We start from the raw sequence: 23,737 nt of genomic DNA, 5'->3' as shown, positions 1-23,737 counted from the left end.
TCCCGCTCATCTGTCTTTCTTCTCCCCTGCTTTTCTCACATTGTCCCGTTCCTTTTTGTGTCTCTGTCTTCATCGCCCCTTCTCTTTAATTTTTCACATGCCTGCTGTTCTGCCCTCCTCCCTCGGTCCTCCTCTCTCTCTCTCCCTCATCTCTCATTTCTCTCATCCTCGCGTCTCTGTCTCTCTCAGTAACTCCCCCCGCTGCAATTTCAAGTCCATCTGCCATCTTCCACCCCTCACTTTCATGCACTCTCTGCGCCCCATCTTATCATTCTTCCATTCCCATCTGTCTATCACTCCTTCTATCGCTCCATCCGCCTTGTCAGAGCCGATGAGTGCAGACACTCATCCTTCTCCCCCGCTACACTCCTCCTCCGATGCCTGTGATCTTCATTTCTGTGGTGCCACACCACTTTGTTATGCACCCACACATGCACACATACACACACACACACACACACACACACACACACACACACACACGCACACCCTCGCTCCCCCTCCCTCTGCTTTACTGTTTCTCTTGTTTGTCACTGTTAAGTGCAGACACCAGTGACTTGCTACTATTTCTGGAGGAGCTGATCAAAAAAGTCAAGTTGACAGAAAAATAAAACATCTTCGGATGAAAAATTAAAATTTGCCCAACCCCGTCCACCCCCTTCACTTTCTTTCTCTCTCTCTTGCTCTCTGTGTCTCTCTTATCTTTTGTTCTGTCTTCCCTCTCCCATCTTATTTACTTTCTTTGTCTTAAACTTTTTCCTGTCTATTTTATGTTCTTTTTAACAAACGCTACTGGCATGATGTATCTCTGCTGTTTGCCATTGTAAGAACTTGGTGAGGGACAAATAGATACTCAGATAAATAGATAGTAATATTTCTTTATGTCTTTGATCTGTGCTACCAATCGCATCAGTTACTTTTGCCCTCTCTCTCTTTTCTTTCACATGTCTCTCTCTCTCTCTGTCACTCTCTCTCTCTCTCTTTATCTTTATCCAGGTGGTGAGTTTTCCAGGGGATTTCAGCTATGCAGTGGCAGGCCTAATCTTCCTGGAGTGCACAGCCAGCGCTCAGTGGTCGGCCGAGCTGCTCGTCATCACCTATGGGGGCGGGCTCAAGAGCTACCTAGTCAGGTGAGGGACTTCAGCCAAACTGCTTGATTGAGATACATATTTGGTCTGGGCAGTGCATCTATATCTCAAAGCACCTTTTGATTTGGTAAAATAATAAACAGAGTAAAATCAGAGTAAAGGACCCAGAGTGGTTCTTAAAAAGTTAATTTAATCCTGCTGATTTGGAGTATTTCACATGTTCTTAAAGGGCTCTTTAAAAACACCATAAAGGTTTTTGCTATGGTACAAGCCTAAGTAACTGTTTTCTAGTACTATATAGAAGCCTTTTTGTTAAGGGTGCAGGTAAAAAAACAAGTAGCGGTCACTCTTGAAAACTGCCCGGAACGCAAGTCAGCACAATTGAAAAACAAATAATTGTTGATCAGCATTGTGATTCTGGAGAGTTTTTCAGGTAGGCAGCTCACTTGGATACCCAGGACCTTTTTTTTTTCTGTGCTACTTCATTAAAATCTGATTTGAGTGCTTGTAGTCTAACCCCCTCGGTACAGTACAACCTCATTGTGCTATGATTTGTTTGGCTAACAACATTGTGAAGGCTTGTGTGGGCGTGTGCGTGCGTGAGAGCACTTGATTGTGCATGCTTGTCTTTGTAAACCTTGAGGTGAGTGACACCTTTGTTCAATTACCAAAGCCTCCGCTTGCTAATCCTTATTCAAACACAGACAAGTTTAGAGTATTTGATTAATGACATCTGATTGTGTGCGTGCGTGTGTGTGTGTGTGTGCGTGTGTGTGTGCATTACTCATGGATGCCCACACATATCTACAAGGATGATTCTCTTCCCTTTTTTAATTTGGCATTATTTAATATGACATTATTTCTGAGGTTTCCTATTTCATTCCGTATGATTGCTGCAATCACACCAAGCCTTGGTGCGCTGACACTCCAAGACACAGGGTGAGATCGTGAGTGTGTGTAGAATATCGATCAGACAATGTCCTACACTCCAAGACTTCACATAACTGAATTCTGCATACAGAGTGATGTTTGCCGAGAATGGAGGAAACTGCTGATTTATTTTCCTGTTGTAGACAGATAAATGGCAATAGCTGCCTTTGAAGCCACCGAGAGCTCTGTGTGTGTGTGTGTGTTTGTGTGTGTGTGCATGCGTGCATGTGTGTAAGGAGGTAATTAAGATGTGGGAGGCATTTGCACCAGATTTACTCTCAAAGTGCTGGCTTGTTTTTAAAGCTTCATTTTCAATATGGAGCTCACACACACTCTTCTTCTTCACATGACTGCATCCACATTTCAATATCGTCGCTCATTCACTTTGAATTACAGTTTCAGAATTATAGCTGAGCCTTGACACTAAGTCCTCTCTCTCTCTCTCTCTCTCTCTCTCTCTCTCTCTCTCTCTCTCTCTCTCTCTCTCTCTCTCTCTCTCTCTCTCTCTCTCTCTCTCTCTCTCTCTGTGTGCATGTGTGTACGTGTATGTGGCTTTACTGTGGCATGAACACCAAAAAGTCCGGGAAGTGGAACTCTGGGAATCTTGCAAGCATACACTCTGTATGTGTATCCCTGTCTTTCTCCCTCTTTCTTTCTCTCTCTCTCTCTCTCTCTCCTCTCTCTCTTTCTCTCTGCAGTTTACATTGCCCCAGTGACATATCCCAACACTGCTGCACTAATTACATGACACCTCCTCTAATGCCAATCTAATTTAAGTTGCCCACTCAAATTAGATCTTATGTTTTACTGTTTGTCTCATTTGAATTCCTGTTGAGATTTATTGCCCTTTCCTGTTTCCCAATAAGACACCAGTTGTATCACAGCCTCTCCAGTCAGCACATTTTTTGACTGTTTGTGTATGTATGTGTATGTCTTGCAGTTAACCTGTCTGTCATGTGACTTTCCCCTCCTTCTCTCAGCGTGGGAACCAATCAGAGCTTCCAGGAGAACCACAGCTTCAGTTTCTCCGCCCACTACTCCCACGGCATCACCTTGGCTATATATCACCCTGGCCACCGGTAAGTTAATTCCTACCAAAAATCCAGCACCTCATCAACCTGGGGTACTTTATAGATAAAATAAGACGAGGAACATTGCGCAAACACTTAGTTTTTAAGCTGTTACTGGCAGCCTAATGTCTGTAGCATTTACCCAACACCCAGAGACATTATTTTCCTGGTAGGCTCCACAGTTTTTACAGTGTAGTTTTGTTAGTTTCACCATGAGTGTTTCTCTCATATTTATATTCAGACGCCCACATCCTTATAAAGCCTTCGAATCCATTACCATCCCTAAGCCCACTGCTGATGATACCACGTGATGCCATGTACAACTCAGTTATGGCAATTTGAATGATTGAAAGTAATTGAGCGATTTCAACCATTTTCATCATTTTGCACCTAAAGGCAATATGAATATGCTCTTACCATGGTATCAAAATGCTACTGCACATATGTATAATACTGTCCACCATGCTAAAACTGAATATAAATTGAATGCAGTCCAGATCAGTGCAAACGTTATTGTCACATAAAGACATTTGCTTTGCACACAGGGTTTACAGTAAATATGCATAATAATGACAAGAACATGTAATATAAAAACACAGTAAAACATACACCATGCAAACTTCAGTTGATAAGACCAGAAAAGGAGCCAATAGCTTTATAGAGAGCAAGTTCGCTCATCAGTATAAAATACGAGGTAGCCTACTTATGCAGGCATTCTTGCATAGGCATAACACACTACATCATTTCATGTGCAAGTTAAGCAATCTGACTGCAATGGGACCGAATGAGTTCTTTGAGTAAGGCGCTCTAATGCAACACCACAGAGCATCAACTCTGCAGGGGTTGACCGGGGCAGTCGAGAATGACCTTGGCCTTCCTCGCCACGTGCCTCTCAGAGGTTTCAGTGAGTTATGTCTGGCTCACACCACTGACCTTACTGGCTGTATTCACCAAGGCTCCTCAGTCTGCACAGACCAGACCAAGCCTGGCCAATGCAGCTGCGTTTGGCAGCTTAATGGTTTGGCAGCTAATGTCAAACGTTTGCCAGCTAGTTTCATCTAATAGATTAGATGAAACTTTAATGACCCCTGTGGGAAAATTGGGTCATCGCAGCAGCACAGGATCGAATATAGATAAGAATAAGACAAATAGAGAGTACTGGAGATACTAAAACAAATAATTACAACAGATGAACATGAGAAAAAAAACATGAGATAAATAAAGATACAGCGTCTTCACTGATATATTTACAAATTGAAGCAGATGTCCAAGTGTGTATTGGTGGCTATTGACATTGTCAGGTGTGCAGATGGGAGAACAAATACTCAGAAATGTGTCCAGATGTGCAGCTAATGCACTGCAATCTATTCACATGATCAGAATTACAGATGGAGGTGGTTTCTGTACAGAAATATGTGGAGAACACGCAGATGTGTATCAGGGATATTAGATGTAGCCTGACAGCTATTTCAATGAAACTGTGGCATCATGTCACACAGATACATACTTCTGATATTGATATTGATATCTGGCCTACTATGTTAACATACCGATTGACTCCATATCACTGTCCATCCGAATCCTCAGCTCTTAGCTCCTACTATCTATCCATGTTGCATGCAGCAGGGGGCAGTGTTGAGCCAGACTGCACTGCTTCACCCACACCTCCCCTCTGATTGCCTTGCTGTTGTTGTATCTGTTCTGTTCCACTGTGTAAGGAGACCCACAGATCACTGTGGTCATTAAAGTGTTGTGTGTCTTGATTATGGTTAGCCACTGATTCCAGCCACACTTTTTACCTTTGATAATTAGCGATTTAATATGACACTTTATGGATCTCCGTAGGAAATTCTCTGTCCAGGTCGGAGCGCAGGGGCAGTGTCCCTGGAGCTGGCAGGGATTCAGTGTGTTGCTCGAGGGCACTTCAGCAGGGCGGAGGCTTGCTGACACGACGGACGGCCTCCCTATTCGCTACCTTACCCTGCTGCCCTTGTGCCCAAAGTTACGCAGTGCCAATTGATCTATAGGGCCACAATGATGGAGGTGGTGACCGTGAGTGTGTGTGCTTGTTTTCCGAGGTTGCTGCTGGTGGGGGGCTGTGAGTCGGGGGATGACAGCACGTCCAAGGCCTCTCGCTGCGGGATCACGGCCTGGAGGGCTCTGTCTGGCTCGCCTCACTACAAGCAGGTCACCAGCTACGAGGACGACGTCAACGCGGTGAGGAGAGCACACACACACGTACACACGCACGCGCGTGCACGAGCGATATATGCAATATGTAACACACACACTCACACTGTTGTCATCGGCTGTCTCTGTCTGTTAGACTCAGAAGAGAGGTTTCTTCAGGATCCCCAGCTTCAGGTTCTTTTCCAGACAAGGAGATGAGCAGGTAGCGTAGCCCTCCTCTCTCTCTCTCTCTGTCTCTCTGTTGTGCATTTAATGTTTAATGGGGAGGAACTGGCCAGCATTCTCTTCATTTTAATTATTTTGTGTGTGTGTGTGTGTCCGTGTCTTCTGTGTGTATGCGCGCTTGTGTTGTCCAGGATGGTGTATTCCGAATGAGTCTGAGTCCTGACGGCTCCCTGCTGGCCGTCATCCACTTTTCTGGCCGTCTGTCTCTCTGGAGCGTCCCCTCCCTCAAACAGAGGGCTACGTGGAGCCAAGAACAACAGGTACACCGCTTGTGTTTGTGTATGTGTGTGTGTGTGTGTGTGTGTGTGTGTGTGAGAGAGAGTGTGTCCGTGCGTGCGTGCATTAATTTGCAAATGCAAAATAAACCTGTGTGCATTCTAGTGTGTGTGCTAGTAATATTTTGTACATTAGATGCTTGACTGACTGTATTAATGTAATCTCTCTCTGGCCCAAGCGTGTGTGTGCATGTGTGTGTGGGTGTGTGAGAGAGAGAGAGAGAGAGTGAGTGCTTGTGTGTATGTGCTCCCATTAGACAGTTTAGGGCTTAGGGAGAGCTTGTATTTACGGACGGTTTTGCTGATTTGTGTGGTGTGTGTGTATGTTCTGATTCAGCACTGGTCTGAACAAGCAGTGTTTATGTGTGTGTGTGTGTGCGGCAAGTGTAAACAGGGTTAGCAGATTAATCTCTTTCCTCCTCCCTTCCCTCTTTCTTCCTCCATCCTCCATCCTGTCCCTCCATCCGTCGGTCCTGCCTGCAGCCAGGATTTGAGGAGATCAACCCGGAGTGGAAGACTTCGCTGGAGAGAAGGAAGAAAATAAAAGGTAGTTTGGCCTGAAGGGCTAAAGACAGCCGACTCCGTTGCTGACACAAGCAGTGCACATTGGACACCATTTAATGATCTTTGACATGTCTTATTCACCGAATTATATAGATATTAAGACATAAAGCCACATATGCCAAGGCTAGCAGACATAGTTTTTCCTTCACCACCTCCCTGTGTGTGTGTGTGTGTGCCTGTCTGTGTGCCTGTATTTTCTCTTTTGACAGTCTGAAGCTCCTAGTTGATGTCAGCCAGCTTAATGTCTCTGCTGTGGTCAATGTTTTGTGTATGTGGTAGTCTGCATGTGTGTTTATGTCATACATGACAAGCGTATTCACATGCCTTTGTGTGTGTGCATGTGTGTGTCTATCAGTGTGACTGTTATGGCCCAAAAAAGTGTGGCTATTAAGTCTACTGTTCTCAAGAATAAACAAGAAGAAGTAAATTAAAATGGGGAGGATTATCCTTTCAATCCTCTATGGACCAGCCTCCCCTGGTATTGATACACCTATATCATGCTGTCGGTATGTCTTGCCCTGCCCTGCCCTGCCCTGCCCTGCCCTGCCCTGCCCTGCCCTGCCCTGCCCCAGACAAGGAGCAGTACTACCCGCTGGTGGATGTGAGCTGGTGGAGTGACAGTGTGCTGATCCTGGCTCGCTGCTCCGGCTCCCTCACCGTCTCCTCCGTCAGGACGCTCCGCAACCTTTTGGGCAAGTCCTGCGAATGGTTCGAACCCTCGCCGCGCGTCACCGCCGCGCACGATGGGGGCTTCCTCAGCCTGGAGGTAAATACCGAGACAGTGGTGTGTGTGTGTGTGTGTGTGTGTGTGTGTGTGTGTGTGTTAGGTAACTGTTGAAGAGAGAGAGAGTTTATAGGTGTGAGACTAATGTAAGCATCTTTTATGCTAATACTATTTGTTTTTCATAGATTATTGATCTTTGCATCCAGGGCTATAAAATTGTATATCACATCTAATTTACTTTTTGTTTACTTATTAATGATTGAATGAAAAACTGTATTTTGAGTACTGTTTTTCTGATGCGAAATGGGTCTCCTATGAAGACAAAAGAGCCTGAGTTCATGCTGTTCATTCATTAGCGATAGATGTGGCTTGAATTCTAATAATTTGTACAGATAACTGAAATCTAAAAGGACATTTTGTCTGACAAAAAGAAATCCTAACCCAGACTCCCATGTGACTATGTAGCGTTGTTCAGTTCAGTAGCGTTGTGTTAGTGTATCTTGTATGTGAATTTAGGCTTGTGTGTGTGTCTGTGTGTGCGTGCGCACACTTTTTACTGCTGTAAAAGTGTGTGTGTGTACGCTCTTTCTACCATCGCCTAGCAGGGATAATAGCAAGAAGCGTGTGATGATGAAATATTTATCCCTTCTTCTTTATCCCCCCATAAAGAGCCTGATATCTCATCACCCTCCTCTTTTATTTCCATCCTTTGCTTTTCTTTATTTATTTTTATCTGATTTCACTGTGTAAAAGAGACGTGATAGTGAGAGAGAGAGAGAGAGAGAGAGAGAGAGAGAGAGAGAGAGAGAGAGAGAGAGAGAGAGAGAGAGAGAGAGAGAGAGAGAGAGAGAGAGAGAGAGAGAGAGAGAGAGAGAGAGAGAGAGAGAGAGAGAGAGAGAGAGAGAGAGAGAGAGAGAGAGAGAGAGAGAGAGAGAGAGAGAGGTAAGGTTTTCTTTACCAGCTGCCAACTTTTGGGAAAGGTTTCATCAGCCTCCCTCAACATGGAGTAGAGCACTGGGGGGATGAGTGTGTATGTAGCTGTGTGCACAGATGAGGATGTGTGTGTGTGATTGTGTAGATGGGGCTGTGTGTGAAGATTGTGTGATTGTGTGTCCGATGGGGAAGAATGACTGTTGTGCATTTATAGTGATTACTAAATGTGCACTGTGGAATATCTTGTGTGTGTGATGAGTTGGGTAGTGTTGTAGTACAGCACTATGGAGGCTGCCTCAGCTCCTCATTGATTAAGGCGCTTAATGTTTTACAGGTGCTAAATGTTTCATAACCCCTGGCTGGGAGCGGAGCCTTACAAGAGGGGCCAGCAGTTTTCTCTAGTGAGCATCAATACTAAATATGAGGACTTGCTGAGTGCAGGAGAAAAATGGGGAGATATTTTTCCCAACTGAGGCAATCAGAGAACTAGAGAACAGGATAAGACAAGTGGAAGGAAGTACTTCGGACAATTTAAATTTAATTTAGATTTTCTGTCGAGCAACTTGCTGTTGTTTTCTCTTTAGAGCTTCCAACCTGCTGATCTGGCGTGATGTAGATAAATGGAGTTTGTTTAATAACTTGAGCATGGCTAGATTTAAGTCAAATTGTGCTGTACTTTAAAGCTGCACTAAGCAACTTTTCACATTGGCGACTCCAAACAGCAGCGAGAGGTAATGGTTTTAAAAATCTGAACCTCGATACCCAGAAATCCTGTGATGTGATGTTAATAAACTGCACACAGCACATTCATGTTTACCGATCCAGCTGGTCTGTGATCACTTTATACCAAAGGATACCAAAGAGATGAAAGAGGCAAAAGGAGTCCAAACCATTTGTTGTGTTCAGTGCGATTCAAGTCCTCACTCAACACACCTACACTCGTCGTCCTTTAGTTACTCCGTTTCCATCCTTATCCTCATTTCTGTTGTCTTTCTATCTACCTACATTCTGTTTCTAATGCTGTCTTCCATCTGCCATCCCCAGTGTGAGGTGCGGCTGGCCCAGAAGCGCGGGCGCCTGGAGAGCAGCCTGAGCGGCGGGGCCAGCGACGACGAGGAGGGGGATGACGGCGGAGACTCGGACTCGGACGAAGAGTCCTCAGCCAAGGCCCGCTACTTCGGCTACGTCAAGCAGGGCCTGTACTACGTGACGGAGATGGAGCGCTTCGCCCCGCCGCGCAAACGCCCGCGCACCGTAACCAAGAACTACCGTCTGGTCAGCCTGAGGTCGACGACGCCAGAGGAACTGTACCAGAGGAAGGTAGGGAGCTGAGTCGGCCTGCGGACAGGCAGATTTTAATGTTCGTGCTGCGCTCACCTGACAGCGGTTAACCCCAGTCTCTCACCCTGGTCATGAAGCACTGACCTGGTGTATCTCAGGTTGAAGGGGAATAACATTGAACTCCTGCTTTAGAATATGTTATACAGCTAAATGCTCATGCAGTGCTTCTCTGGATGTTACACTGGCAGGGTCAGAGCTGAATTTCATAAGAAGGTTACAGGTACTTGCAAGTCAAAGTGCCTTGGTGTCCTTCTTTTGAAATTTAGATTATGTTATACCTACTGTATACTACAGCCTGTGCTGAACATTCACTGCTATCTCCTGTATCCAGAAACACGAGAGAATAGTTTCTCCCAAGCCTGAATCTATGGTATCACAGTTTGGCAGATTTTCTGTTTTGGAAGTTAATATAGCCCTACTACAATATACGTTCAGAGAAATACAAATCCACAAGCTGCTTTTAATTGCTTTACATTTGTATGACATTACAGATTAGAGTCTTGGGTCTCTCTTTTCAAGCTTTGAGACAAAATCACTCTAACAAACAAACAAAAAAATAACATACAGTATGTCAAATATGAGTGATATCCCCATTGGTTATGTTGTAGTTGTCAGTTGTGTTATGTTTAATAGCCATTTGCTATGCTCTTATTTAAATTCAATTTTTCTTTGCTTTGTCCTATTACTACTTTGCTGCTGCCACGACCCAGTTTCTCCACAGGGATCATTAGTTTCAACTTATCACTTTGAAAGAGCTCTGTCAGATGAAGGCAGGGTAATGAGACCTCTGTATGGCCGCAGTTAAACATTGGTTATTCCATTGCACAGCCCTCTGAAAAAATAATCTACCGCGAGGAGGACCACCATGCTCCCGGAGCTCAAGTAAAGGGTAGCGCACTCTTTACAGTATTCATATTTACATAGCATCACCGTAGCATTCACATCATTGGTGTGACCTCACTGGTCAGGAACTATCCTTTTGTCAGCCATCTATATAAGAGCAGCTCTATTGAAGAATCAGTTACTTACAATACAACCAAATTAATGTTCTTATCAAATAAGTAAATAATTAAATTCACATCTTATCAAATCAACACAAGGCTTTGCACCTGAAGGGTTTTACTCCAATATGTCATAAATCAAATACGTCTACTCAAGAAAGAGTGAGGTAGCACATCTAAAATTGGGGGGAAAAAATGACTAGATACAGTACTCACATTTCACTTATTTATTTGGGCGCTCGTCACAAAAAACTGATGCGTTTCAGCAAGAAAGGCCTTCATCAGAGCATTCATGCTGGAGCGCTGGAATGCATTCATGCTTGGATTTGAATGTTTTTTGGGCTCAGCGCTCAGCAAACAAGAATTCCATTGTTGAAGTGCATCTCTCTGCCTCACACAATGTTGTTTTTCTGTTCTGGGTGGAAAAAAAATGCTAGCTGATATTCCCTATTCGGTATTTCAAAAACAGAAGTGGCTCCATCCCTAAATACAAGACCTTTGTAAGGCTTTTGTTGGTTGAGTCATAACTTCAACAGTAACTTATTATGTGCTTGCCAGCAGTCATTTTTTTAAGAGTAGGTGTCAGGTGTCTGAAATGGTGGATATCCCATTTCGAAATTAAACTCTTCATTTCTTCTCATCACTTGATTTAACCGCAACTGAAGGACGTCATATGAAACCTTTCAGTCACTGACTGAATTATAACAGGCTGATCTGCAAAACTGGTTTCTGACAGAATAAATCCTACACCAGCCCAGTGAAGTGCTATTTTTTTGTTGGATCAGCTCCAGACTGCTGTTGAGGAGAAATGAAAACCAAGCAAGATGTTCAGTCTGCTTTAAGGCTATTTTTCAGTCCCAAGGGTTTCTCCGAAATGCTAATTGCTGCATTAGAAATATGGCTGTTGTTGCCGCTCGCTACAAATTGCAGCACAGACAACAACATGCTCCATCATAAAGCACAGAGCGAGTGGTATCGGCTCTCGACGGTCCCAAGTTTGAGCATGGTTCATCACTCATTTTTATGACCCATCATCTACTACCTTCTTCATCATCGTCATCATCATTAGACACCATTAGTCATCACCATCAATCCTAACAGTGGAGAGTTACAAAGTAATGCATCATTATTATCTCTGTGTAACACTTGGTACCCGCGGCACTTGTGAATGTCCCCCTTCCCCAGCTGCTACTCCCTGGTTGGAATTAGTTTTTCTTTCTTCACATGTACGTAGGCGTGTATACTGTGTGTGCGGGGCGCGTGCGTGTGTGTGTGTGGTGTGTGTGCATGTAAGTCTGCGCATGTGTATGTGTGTGTGCGTGCATGTACATTTGTTTTTGTGCCTGTGTGTAAGCGCCTGCACATTCACGCTTGTGTTACATTTGTGCTGATTGATTCATCCGCAACACACACACACGCACACACACACACACACACACAGAAACCACAGTGACCTAATCACTCCTCCGAGATTCACCTCAGTTGAGGTTTTGTAGTCCGATTGACATGTGAAAGCCACTCAGAAATGTTAATAGACCAGAACAAGTGACTCTGGTTATTTCCTCAAGTCAGGCTCTTCACGTTTTAGGAGTGTCATAATATGTTTGGTGGCGTAACCCTGTCTGTATGAGTAGAGCGCTGGCAGCTCTGCTAACAGTTTTATTAGCCGAATCCAGAGAGAGGAGGAAGTAGTTTTTGATGTCCTCCTACGTGAGGTTTAACTGCGTGGGGTGGTTATTGCCCTCGAGGAACCGCAGTCTGGCTAATGTGTTGCTTTATACTCCTACACACAGACAGAGACGGATACTCTGCGAGCGCGTTGGTGCGCTTGCACACACACACACACACACACACACATTCACACACACTGAGTGGGCCTGCGTAAACAGAGGTGTCACACTCTTGTTGGATCAAATCTATTGTGAGACAGTGAGATGACACAAAGCCTCTCTAAGCCTCATTATGTGTTGATTTCTAAGAAATAATAATAATAATAACAATAAAGATAAGAATAAGAATTGTATAGTGCTGATACTGAGGATGATGATGGAGCTTACTACAAAGGCTACAGCAGTATTAATGTTAATTTTAATTTCATATTATTTGAGTGAGGAACTGCTGAATCAGTGTGTGACATTGAGTCCCAATATCTGTCCCTGATTTCTCTGTTGGGTTTTCACTCCCTTCGTCCATTTTCTTTCTTCAAATATTCCCAAATATTTCATCCCCTGTCCCCTCATATAGAGGGCCCGAATCAGACTGTGTGCAGTTACGTGGGTCTTGCGCAGATTGAAATCTGCATGTTTGAGCTGTTCCTATTCAGTCTTGGAGTATTCAGTGTGCGCACTCAGGATTTTGGATGTGCCTTCGCTTGTGCGCAGGTTTGTTCAAAACCTCAGCTTCTTTGTCCTTCCTAACGGTGTGATGGAAAATTGGGCCATGGACATTTCTCTTTTTCATGTCTTTCTGCTGAGACATTGCCTTTAAATACCACTTGCCTTTTAATTCAGTTTTGTTTAGGATGACGGTACATGAAGATTGAGTTGGCAACATGCCCTTGAGACAATAATTGGATAAAAGCATCATAAAATATACTTTACAAAATCTGAAATGATTTGGGCTCTTCTGCAAATCTGCCTTTAAGAAATCACAGAAATCGTTTTTTGTACCAAACGTAATTTTTTATATCAGAAAATGAGTTTCTTAATGACAGTTGCTCTCCACTCAACTCACTGACAAGCCACTCTCCAGTTGAATTGCTCCTTGCATTGCACCAGCACTTGCCATGGCCACGTCTGCATCACATACAATTGAATGTTCATGAGCTTGTCTTTCCCAATTCATATAAATTTGTTCTTGTTCTTGCTGTCTGCACCACATACAGTTGAGGACACCTGTGAATTTTGGGAAGCCTGTAACATGATGGAATCTCATGATACATCTTTGCGTATCAGTGTCTGGCCAATACATACATATGTTCTTTGGTGTATCTGCTCACTGTTCATGCACATGTCCCTAAAATGTGTTTATTATGTGTGTGTGTGTATTTGTGTTTGTCCCACAGATTGACAACGAGGAATACGGCGAGGCCCTGTCTCTGGCCCAGGCCTATAATCTGGACTCTGACCTGGTCTACCAGAGACAGTGGAGGAAGAGCACTGTCAGCATCGCCTCTATACAAGACTATCTGGTGAGAGAGAGAGAGAGAGAGAGAGAGAGAGAGAGAGAGAGAGAGAGAGAGGAGAGAGAGAGAGAGAGAGAGAGAGAGAGAGAGAGAGAGAGAGAGAGAGAGAGAGAGAGAGAGAGAGAGAGAGAGAGAGAGAGAGAGAGAGAGAGAGAGAGAGAGAGAGAGAGAGAGAGAGACTCAAAGAACACTGACAGAGAGAGAGAGATGAGAAAACTCTGTGAATCATCCCTGGTGTGCCTTTGATGAATACAGATGGAAAAAGAAGGATAAAGCTAATGCAACGCTATCTGGAAAGAGGGAGGAAGAGGGAAGGAGGAAGAGGAGCTGTTAGACAGAGATGAAAAGAGAGAAAGAGAATGGGATCAGAGTTTTGGGGTACTGTACATCAGGGTGTGTTAGATGTCTGCTGAGTATAGTGTGTAATTGGTGTGGGTGAGTGATGGTACCGCACACGCTTAACTGTACAGCACACGCTTAACACAACCCCTTACACTATTTCACGCATCATTTTTACCAGTTTGGAGCAAATCCCCCAGCCCCCACCCCAATTCTGCATTTACTTTCATCCCATCTTGCCTTCTTACTCATTCCCTCTCCTTCCCTTCCCTCCATCCCACCCCAGAGCAAGATCCGCAAGCGCTCATGGGTGCTGCACGAGTGTGTGGAGCGCGTCCCGGAGAACGTTGACGCAGCCAAGGAGCTGCTGCAGTACGGCCTCAAGGGAACCGACCTGGAGGCCCTCATCGCTATAGGCAACGGAGAGGATGGGGGCAGGTGGGGCACGCACACACACACACACACACACACACACACACAGCAACACTATGCGTGCACACGCATATTCTACACACACATAAACACACATCCGCCACAAATAAATCCACAATCAATCCACTTCAATCAGTTCTTCACATCTTGAAAGGTTGACTTGTGGGATCTTGATAAGTTGCATCACAAAAATATCATGCAATATGATCAGCTGTTTCGTTTCAGCCGGATGATTCGAGCTCATCGATTTTAGTCAGCGTCTGCTGTCCGCCACTCCGAGGTTCATCCTGCCTGCCTCATGTTGTTTATCTATAATTGCAATCTATTTAGCTATGTGTCATTTCTGTGCCGTCTCCGTCCAGGTTTATCATGCCAGGTGACGTTGACCTCGACGACCTTCCCTACGAGGACTTCCTGTCGCACGAGGAGGAGCTGGAGAGGAAGAAGGAGAAGGAGAGCAGCAAGAGACAAGAGCTGCTGGCCAAGGTCGACTTCAGCAGGTACGTAGCCAGTCAGACAGTCAGTCAGTCAGTCAGACAGTCAGACAACAGATGAGGAGGTGGAGAGAAAGACGGAGAGGTCAGGTCAAGATAGGGGGGGTTTAGTTGAAGAAAATCACCACAGCAGGTTAGAGAGACCGTCCTTCACCTGTAGGACTCAGGCTCACGCCCCGGTGTTGGCAAGCAGCCGTCCTGCTGAACTGTCCCTGAGCAAGTTATTCTGTGGCTGACCCTTCACTCTGACCTCCCTGTGGAGGGGGGGGGGGGGAGTGAAAAGATAATTTCCCTGTACAGGTCAATAAAGCATTACATTATTATGATATATGTATATATCTCTATACAGTATGGTATTCTTTCTTTTTTTTTACTGAATTGTTGAAGTTGTTTATATAATTTGTCACTAAACTTTTAAAGAAAGCGACTGCGCCACCAGAGAGCCTCCGACTCTCAGCAGCAGTTGTCTGGTGGGTGGAAAAATCCCACCCGAGGGGAACCTGAGGCTGACCCACGTGAGTTGCCTCGTCGACTGGTTGTTAGGCAGTCTGCGGAGGGAGAGGCAAGAGAGCGAGAGTCGCCCACTGTTTGGAGAGCCCGAAACAAGGCTCCGAATGCTTAAATGAAGTCGTTATTATTCCCAGTATCCACTGTGATGACGGGCGTAGAGACTCCGCTGAGATTTTGCTGGAGGAAGGAAGGAAGGAAGGGAAGACGGAGAGATTACGGCGAAGGCATTTAAGGTGCAGACGGGAGAACTGCAGTCGCGGGGAGGAAATCAGGAGAGAGAGAAGGCTGCCAAATGTAACAGTGATTGTTTGATTGGGTCTGAGACAGGAGTGGGGATCATAAAGACAGGGGCATTAATGAGGATGAGAGAGAGAGAGAAAGAGCGAGGGAGAGAGAGCTGGTGGAGATTAGTGGCTAATCTGCTGGAGGTAATTTATGCCTTTGTTGTCGAGTGCCCAGGGAATGACTAATGAAAAACCCTTTAGTGATCACTAATCACCCTGCTCTCTCCCTCTCTCTCACACACGCACACACACACACACACACACACACACACACACACACACACACACACACACACACACACACACACACACGCATTACAAAGAAACCCCATTAAACTTATTTGAATACATCCACATATTACGCACATCTATTAGAATACACAAACGTAAACACAAAGTAAATATGCATATTACTGAAATAAATGACCCGCATTTCAAATATATTATGCACATTGTGTGCACACAAGCATGCAGTGTGTATACACAGACACACACACACACACACACACACACACACACACACACACACACCCACCCACACACACACACACCAAGCATCAGTAGCTGTATGATACTCTGTGTTTACTTCATATTGTTCTTCACATATAAAACTGGCCACTGCAGAACTTAATCAGCTCCACATTTGAATGAGGACGTGTTGAAGCAGGGTGTGATATTGAGCCCCGATATCTGCCCCAGATTTCTCTCTCCTCCTGTGTCCATTTGATATTCTTTCTTCAAATATTCCCCTTTTCTCCCCTTCTCTCTATCTCCCAATCCCTCATTCAGGGTGTCTGCCAGACAGCTTATACACATGTCCCCAAAATGTGTTTATATGTGTGCGTCTGTGTGTGTGTGTGTGTGTGTGTGTACAGCAAAGCCCCTCACTAATGGATCTAACCATGCCGCCTTGGGGCCTGCGGCCGAGGCCTGAGACAGATAATAATTCTCTTAATTTCTTTTTAACTACACCACCATTACAGAAATGGCTTGGTATCGATCACAGCTGCTCTGAGTATATCCATGTGTGTTTTTGAAGTGTGTGTTTGTGTTTGCATTTATGTGTGTGTGTGTGTGTGTGTGATGCTCTTGCGCGTAGATGAAGGCTGTATTTAGCTTTTGAATTTCAGACTGAGTGCATCTTTGCATGCTCTACGTGTTTTTAGGTAGTCTGTGTTTGCGTGTGTGTGTGTGTGTGTGTGTGTGTGTGCGCACATGCAAAAGATGTTCAGCCGGGGCCATATCTCTGTTGCCACGTAACGCAGTGAAGCGGAGTGTGATTATTCTTGATCATAGTGGAGTTAAAAAAATAAATAAATAAAAAGGATTGGCTGCAATCATCTAAACGGCCCCTGGAAGTGACTCTTACACGCTATCGGCTGTGGACGACCAGGAGCGACCGTGTTTTGAATAATTATAGTTATTGTACAGCCTCACTCGGTGGACTTCTGCTTTCCGCCCTGAGCCGTTAATTCCAACTCCCAACACCTACTGGTTCGGTAAAAAGGACACGATAAAATGACACCGAGTACAATGGATGTTCACGCACCGCTCTGGCCTCGCTTCCACTCTTCCAGCTTCTCTGTTGTTACGAGTAGTTACACTCTCCTAGGCAACGCCATGCGGCACATTCGAAAACACAAGCTACTTGAGGACTAGGTTACTGCTGTTTATTCTTAACGCTGTGATACGTCAGCCCGGTGTTGTTCGCCGTGTCCGTTTTTAGGCTATACATTATGGTAACAGTGAATAGGCTGTGTGCATCCAGTTTTATCTCTCAGCTTTGGTCTTTGGTCTGTGTGTGTGTGTGTGTGTGTATAATAAAGTATGATTCAAAATCTGCCAAGGGCCATTATATCGGCCGCACTGACATTCAGCATACAACAAGAAGATGGAGCAATTCCACCATCGTGGTGTGTGTGTGTGTATGTGAGAGAGAGGGAGAGGGAGAGAGGGTGGGTTTGTGGTTTACGGCAAGGTGTTGATACTTTTATCTGATCAGATTCAGACCTCAATCAGAAGTCTCATTTTCTCATTTGCCCCAGCATCGGTCTGTGTGTGTGTCTGTGTGTATGTGGCTGTTTGTGCTATTATTGCTAAGCGTGTGTGCGTGTGAAGGTGTCCGCATAAGCTGCTGTGTCTTTCTGTCTGTTTATGCAGTCCAATTTTGTCCCTCATACAATGTGTGATAATCGCTTTTACCACACACTGTGTCTGTGGGTGTGTGTGTGTGTGTGTGTGTGTGTGTGTGTGTGTGTGTTGGCCTGTTTATGTGGTTCAATCTCCCTCCAGTACAGTCATATTCAGGGGGGGGTTTACGGAGATGGAGGAGCGACGCCATCTGATTGTAATAAGCTGCAGTTCTGATAGCTTTGGAACACAGGATACACACACACACACACACACACACACACACACACACACACACACACACACACAAGCAAACACACCCTGGGGGCAGTCGGGGCCCAGTCTCTTTGCATTAGGCAGAGAGTGTAATGGTGTATGTTGGTAACAGTCCATAGCACATAGTTTAGGTTTTGCACCCAAACTTTATAGCCCTCGATCTCCATTCAAATGTCTAGCAGTGCGTTTTGTTCTGCTGTCCCGCGGTGACCAATCCTCATGTATCGGCTGAACATTTCTGAGTGCAAGGCCAGGTTTCCAGCTTGTATGTGCAACAGTCTGCTGCACATTCATTACGCCATACCTCCATTTAGCAAGTCAACAATGGGATAAGCAATTTATAAGTAAGAGACTTGCACCTGAATTGCACCTGCATCATGAATCCCACCACTTCTAAACTGTCAGTGGCCACTTCCACAAGGGTCTATGAATTGCACTTAAGACAAAAATAAGAGACCTTTGATCAATAATTGATGTTAAATGCCCAATTTGGGATTTTGGTTTGGAGGATAGCCTATTAAATATAGATATTTTTGAATGGTATGACTTGCAGATTAACAATTAATTTTACATGTTTTTAAATAAACAGGCTTACAGTGAGTGTAGTGGTTCAACACAGTAATGTAGTAGTTCAAAATACATTCAAACCAAATTGTTTTGCTTATCACTCCCTGCCATTGTATTAAGAGCTCAGTCAGTTAATTTGAGAATGAGAGACGGCCAGTCCTATGTTCTTCTGAGGCAGACCAGCCATTTTGTTTATGTTTGTTTATGTTTACGATCAGGCCAAGAGGGAAACGGACCTACAAAATAACTTTTTGACATCTCGTCTCTCCTCTGCTCCTTCTTACTCCCCCCCGCCCCCCCCAGCCTTCCCTTGCCACCCCTCTCCTTCCTCCTCCTCCACTCTTTATTACTTTGCTCTGAAGAGGCAGAGCAAAGTAATAATTACCACTAGTACGAGCGCTAAGCCGCCACTCTTTGATGTGCCAGAGAGTGTGTTGAGCCAGTGTTAATCTCTGTTAGTCTGCGTAGAGGAACCCTGATAAGGCCTGATAGCGCACTCTGTAATGAGGGATTAGGGATTAAGACGGCGGTGTAGGGGTCAGCTCCCCTGTGGTCACGCTGCGGTTGATCTGGGCCAGGTTTTTTGGGGGCTTTGGGCGCCACTCAGCTGGGTCCGGTTTGTTTCTGGCAGATTGGCGGGGACGGAGTTATGAGAGTGCGTCGGGATGGAGCGGAGGGTGTGTGGAGAAAGATGTTTTTATTTTCATGTGTGTCTGTGTGCATGCTGGTGTGTGAGAATGTGTGTGTGTGTGTGTGTTGTGTGAATTGAGGGGGCGTACCATGACCACGAGCAGTAGTTTGCAGCCTTGCGGTTCGTTCCCCTTGGGCATACCTTGAGTGATTGAATTGGGGGTAGATCCTACATAGCCAAGTGGCTTGGTATTTGTGGTGATCCAATTTATTTGTGGCCGTGATTAAATGACATTGAAAATGGATTTGATTCGCACTGGGCAATCAGTCACCTCATTGACAACCAGCATCCCATACATAAAAAACGACTGGGCCCTTGTGGTCATAGGGAGTTGATTTGTTGTCCTTATACAATGATTAGGTCCAGAGGGCACTATGTGGTATTGTGATGGCTGTAGGCACCAGTCCCAAGCATAGTTATATAGGTTCCCCCTGGGCGTACTCTATATGGTCAATTTACAGTTAATTTAACGCCATAGTGTCCGTAAGTGTGTTCAGTGTGTGCACTTAGTTTGAAGGCAGGATTTGACCCTGGTCAGAACTGCAGCTTATTCAGATGTTGTAATTTGAGCTGTTGGAGTGAGGTTTTGGATTGGAGGTCTTATTGTTTACCCTTGTGTTGCTGCAGGTTAATTGCGATGCTGTGTTGAAGTGACTGTGCAGTCATGCTGTTGATTTATGTGTTTGTGTGTTTGTGTGTGCGTGTGTGTGTGTGTGTGTGTGTGTGTGTAGGCTGACTCTGGAGCAGAAGGAGCTGTGCCGGAGCCGACTGAAGCTGCTCTCCTACCTGGACCGGCTGGCCACATACGAGGTAACAGCATCCACTCACCATCATTCTAGTTGTTTAGATTCAGATGGACTTGCTCTTGAAAATGAAGCACGTTAGTTTCATTTAACCTGAAGGCCTGTTGAGATATCAGGGACCTCGCCAATGATGCAGCACATGGCAAAATTGCAATTTGCAGACATTCAACAGATTTTTAAAAAAAAATCTGAAACATCCAATCAGCAAGTGCAAAAAAAACGCTGCGGGCACTTAATTGCCACACAAAGCCAGGAGTCCACTGATAGTCCAGAAATCAAAAGATCACATTTAAATGTGCATGCAATAAGTGAAGGTCACTGTAAGACCACAGAAGGCCATTGAGAGTCCACTATTAAGATGATCACATCAAGCAAGCGCATGTAAGTTTGAAGGTCAATGCAGGACCATCTTATTGCCCACACAAGCACATTGAACATTCTTTATTCCTCGCCAAATCTCTGCAAAGCACAGAGGCTTTTCTCTTCTGTCTCCTCCACACACACACTCTCTTACCTTCCTAAGCTCTCCAGAAAAGTGAAAACTTGTGGAAGATGTTTACGTGATGGGCATGGTTGATAAGTATATAAATAAAAAAGTGTTTCTGTTACTTTTACAGAAAAAGTCCTACTTTTTACTGCATGCTTGCTGTACTACTGCACTTTTGCTCCATCCCCAAGATACAGGAAATGGTTACAAGGAATGGTCAGCTGGTTATTAGACATTAGAGTTTTGTTTTTTGAAATATGCTTATATGGTTCTACTGTAATAAACGTATGAAGGTACTAATGCAGATAGATGAGGGGGAACTTCTACACTAGGGACCACTTTATGTTACTCTCTGGATTTCAGAACAGCACATGAATAGATATGTTAACATGTATGCCTTTTTTAGCCAGAATGAATCAAAGACGAAACAGACCATACTGTACTTTGACCTGTGCAGCAGAGTAGAGATGAGATTTTGTCCTGCTGGATATTCAGCTCATACAGAATGACGTCTCTCTCTCTTTACTCGGACATTGTCATGGTAACTGCAGCACTCGTCAGATTCCTTTTGCCCTAATCCATTTTCTCTGGATGTCTATGAATATGATATTAGGGTTTTTATCATCCCGACTTGGGCTGGCTCTGTCCGCATACGGCCCATTCAAAGGCTATCCATCAGACACACAGACCCTTGCATGCATGCTCGCACACAAACATACATATAAGCACGCACGCACACACACACACACACATACACACACACACACACCCAGACCCTGGCAAAGGGGATGCTACAGAGGATTTTATACACACACAGACACATACAAATCCCTCTAAGCCAAAGGCCAGGACAACAAATGTTCCCTTCACACACACACGCACACACACACACACGCACACATGCACATCAGATGGTTCTAAACCAAAGGACCAGAAGACACCTCTATGCTAGAAAGTTAAATAGCATCGCTGTTGACTTTGCATTTACTCGGTGCATTCATTTGCAGTCACAGCTCCCTCTCACAATGTCCGCTCCCTCTTTTCCTCTCCTCTTTATTCTCCCTTCTCTACCCGCTCGCGCCATTTTCTCTCTAAACACGGCCCTCCCTTCTTCTGCCTCACAAATTTCTTTATGAAACCCCCATGGCATTCTGTCTTCCTTCCCCTTGTCCCTCTTTCTCTCTCTCTCTCTCTCTCTCTCTCTCTCTCTCTCTCTCTCTCTCACACACTCTCCAGGAGATACTTGGAGGTCCTCATGCGGCGGAGCAGAGATACGATGCAGAGTTCTTCAAGAAGTTCCGCAATCAAAACATCGTTCTGTCTGCGAGAACCTACGCCAGGGTAAAGACGGACTCTCTTTTCCCCTCAAAATCTCTCACTGACCGTCTCACTTGGTCAGTTTCGCTTAGCCGTACCTTTCTCCATTTTGCTCTGCTCTGACCTTCACTATTCCCCATTGTACAAATAACAAGAAACAACAGGAATATTACATGAACATTTGGTCATCTTGCTTTAACCTTGATAAACATTATGTAGGCGTTTTTAAAATAGAAGACGCTGTTACACATATAAACTACTGTACGTCTCCATGGCATCAATGTAATTTGAACTGATTTATATTCTCGTTTTATTTATTAAAAAAAATGCTATAATGCTCTGCCTCCTGTCAAACAATACAAGTTTGATTTAAAATTTTGTGCTATTTATTTCCGTGCAATCATAATGTGTAAGCTTGGTTTGTTAGAATTTAAAAAAGTTTTATTATTGTTGAATCAAAGTTCTTAAGATTGCAGTTGTTGGAGCTCAAATGTGTGCATGCCTGTGTGTTTGTTTGTCTGCAGGAGAGTAACGTGCAGGCTCTGGACATTCTGTTCACGTACCATGGAGCAGAACTGCTTCAACATCGGCTGGCTATCCTTTACAACTTCCCAGAAACCACCTCTCCACATGAGTACACCATCCTGCTGCCTGAGGCCTGGTGAGATACACACACACACACACACACACACACACACACACACACACACATTCATACTCACACAGTTGTTAATGTCCTCATTAATTACAATAGTATCCAAAGAAGAGATTGAAATGTTTGACACATAATTTTAAAATGCACTTTGGGGGATTTTCTGTACATCTTAATGAGATTTTCTTTCAGTGTAGGGTGAACTCAGAATACAAGCACAGCATGGAAAATGTGGTTCACTTGTGGATGGCAGTCGAGTCCAGTCACTGAGGACTCAAAGAAAATATAAAGCATTACCTTCCTGTCACACTGGGTGGAATAGAAAGAGGGTGCAATTTCAGTGAGATTTTCCTGTTCAATTATCCTGTGGGAGTCAATGGGAAAACAGGACAAGGAAATGTCATTCAAATTGCACCCTCTGTGTTTTTGCATATAGACACGAGGGTGAGGATTTATATTTTCTTGAATTCCATATAGATGTGAGCCACATATTCCTTACTGTGCTTGACTATTCTGATGGAGAGTTCACAATAGACAAAAAAAACACAAAAAATCCCACTAAGATGTGTTGAAGGAAACTTTTCTTAGCTTAGTTAGCAAGAAAGACAGAATTGAAAACAATTTTGAGGAAAATAATTCCTAAATACAGTCTAAAAAGGCTATTTGAATATCATGTAAAATAAAAAAAATAGCCCAAATGAATATCCCTGTTTTCTAATTTTATACTTTAACCTGAATTTCTACAGTTCCCTTTTTACAACAAAACATGTGTTTGCTTAATTGACAAACCGTACTTGTGGACATTTGCATGTACATACACATGTGCACACGCACACACACCAGCTGACTATGTGAACATAGAAAGGGCTGTGTAAAAATACACGCATGACCGCCAGCACACACCCCCTCTCTAGTGTCTGAAAAACAAGATTTACACCTCTCTGGAATGCAGAAGCAGCGCTTGTTGCTGCATTTCAAATAAAAATCATGTCGTACCGCAATCACACCTCTCTTAGAGCGCGCACACAAAGGTCTTTCTCACTTCTTCTATATTCTCATCTTCACACTGCAAGAATGCTTCTGCAGTCCTCTGTGACGCACACACACTCACACACACACACACACACACACAAGCACTTGCACAAACTTGCGAACAAATTTACGCACACAGCCTCAGCTTAAGGGCTGACATTGTCAAACACAGCAATGAAATGAAAGGACAGATGTAAT

General features: G+C 44.4%; 1 protein-coding gene across 1 annotated transcript in view; it reads left to right on the top strand.

Moving 5' to 3' along the window:
• nbas (NBAS subunit of NRZ tethering complex) overlaps positions 1-23,737 on the top strand; it is a 140,243-nt gene that overhangs the window by 10,055 nt on the left and 106,451 nt on the right. Inside the window, exons 8-21 of the mRNA XM_078289855.1 lie at positions 997-1,130; positions 2,999-3,097; positions 5,167-5,305; positions 5,415-5,480; positions 5,635-5,763; positions 6,262-6,325; positions 6,915-7,108; positions 9,044-9,319; positions 13,406-13,531; positions 14,151-14,302; positions 14,659-14,796; positions 19,980-20,058; positions 21,775-21,879; positions 22,380-22,516. Of these exons, the coding sequence (XP_078145981.1) occupies positions 997-1,130; positions 2,999-3,097; positions 5,167-5,305; positions 5,415-5,480; positions 5,635-5,763; positions 6,262-6,325; positions 6,915-7,108; positions 9,044-9,319; positions 13,406-13,531; positions 14,151-14,302; positions 14,659-14,796; positions 19,980-20,058; positions 21,775-21,879; positions 22,380-22,516 (1,838 nt within the window). The remainder of the gene's footprint in view (positions 1-996; positions 1,131-2,998; positions 3,098-5,166; positions 5,306-5,414; positions 5,481-5,634; positions 5,764-6,261; positions 6,326-6,914; positions 7,109-9,043; positions 9,320-13,405; positions 13,532-14,150; positions 14,303-14,658; positions 14,797-19,979; positions 20,059-21,774; positions 21,880-22,379; positions 22,517-23,737) is intronic.

The sequence above is a fragment of the Centroberyx gerrardi genome, chromosome 18 (genome assembly GCF_048128805.1).
Source record: "Centroberyx gerrardi isolate f3 chromosome 18, fCenGer3.hap1.cur.20231027, whole genome shotgun sequence".
Lineage (NCBI taxonomy): Eukaryota > Metazoa > Chordata > Actinopteri > Beryciformes > Berycidae > Centroberyx > Centroberyx gerrardi.
The sequence above is the reverse complement of the archived record's forward strand: the minus strand, read 5'-3'. Positions and strand labels throughout refer to the sequence as shown.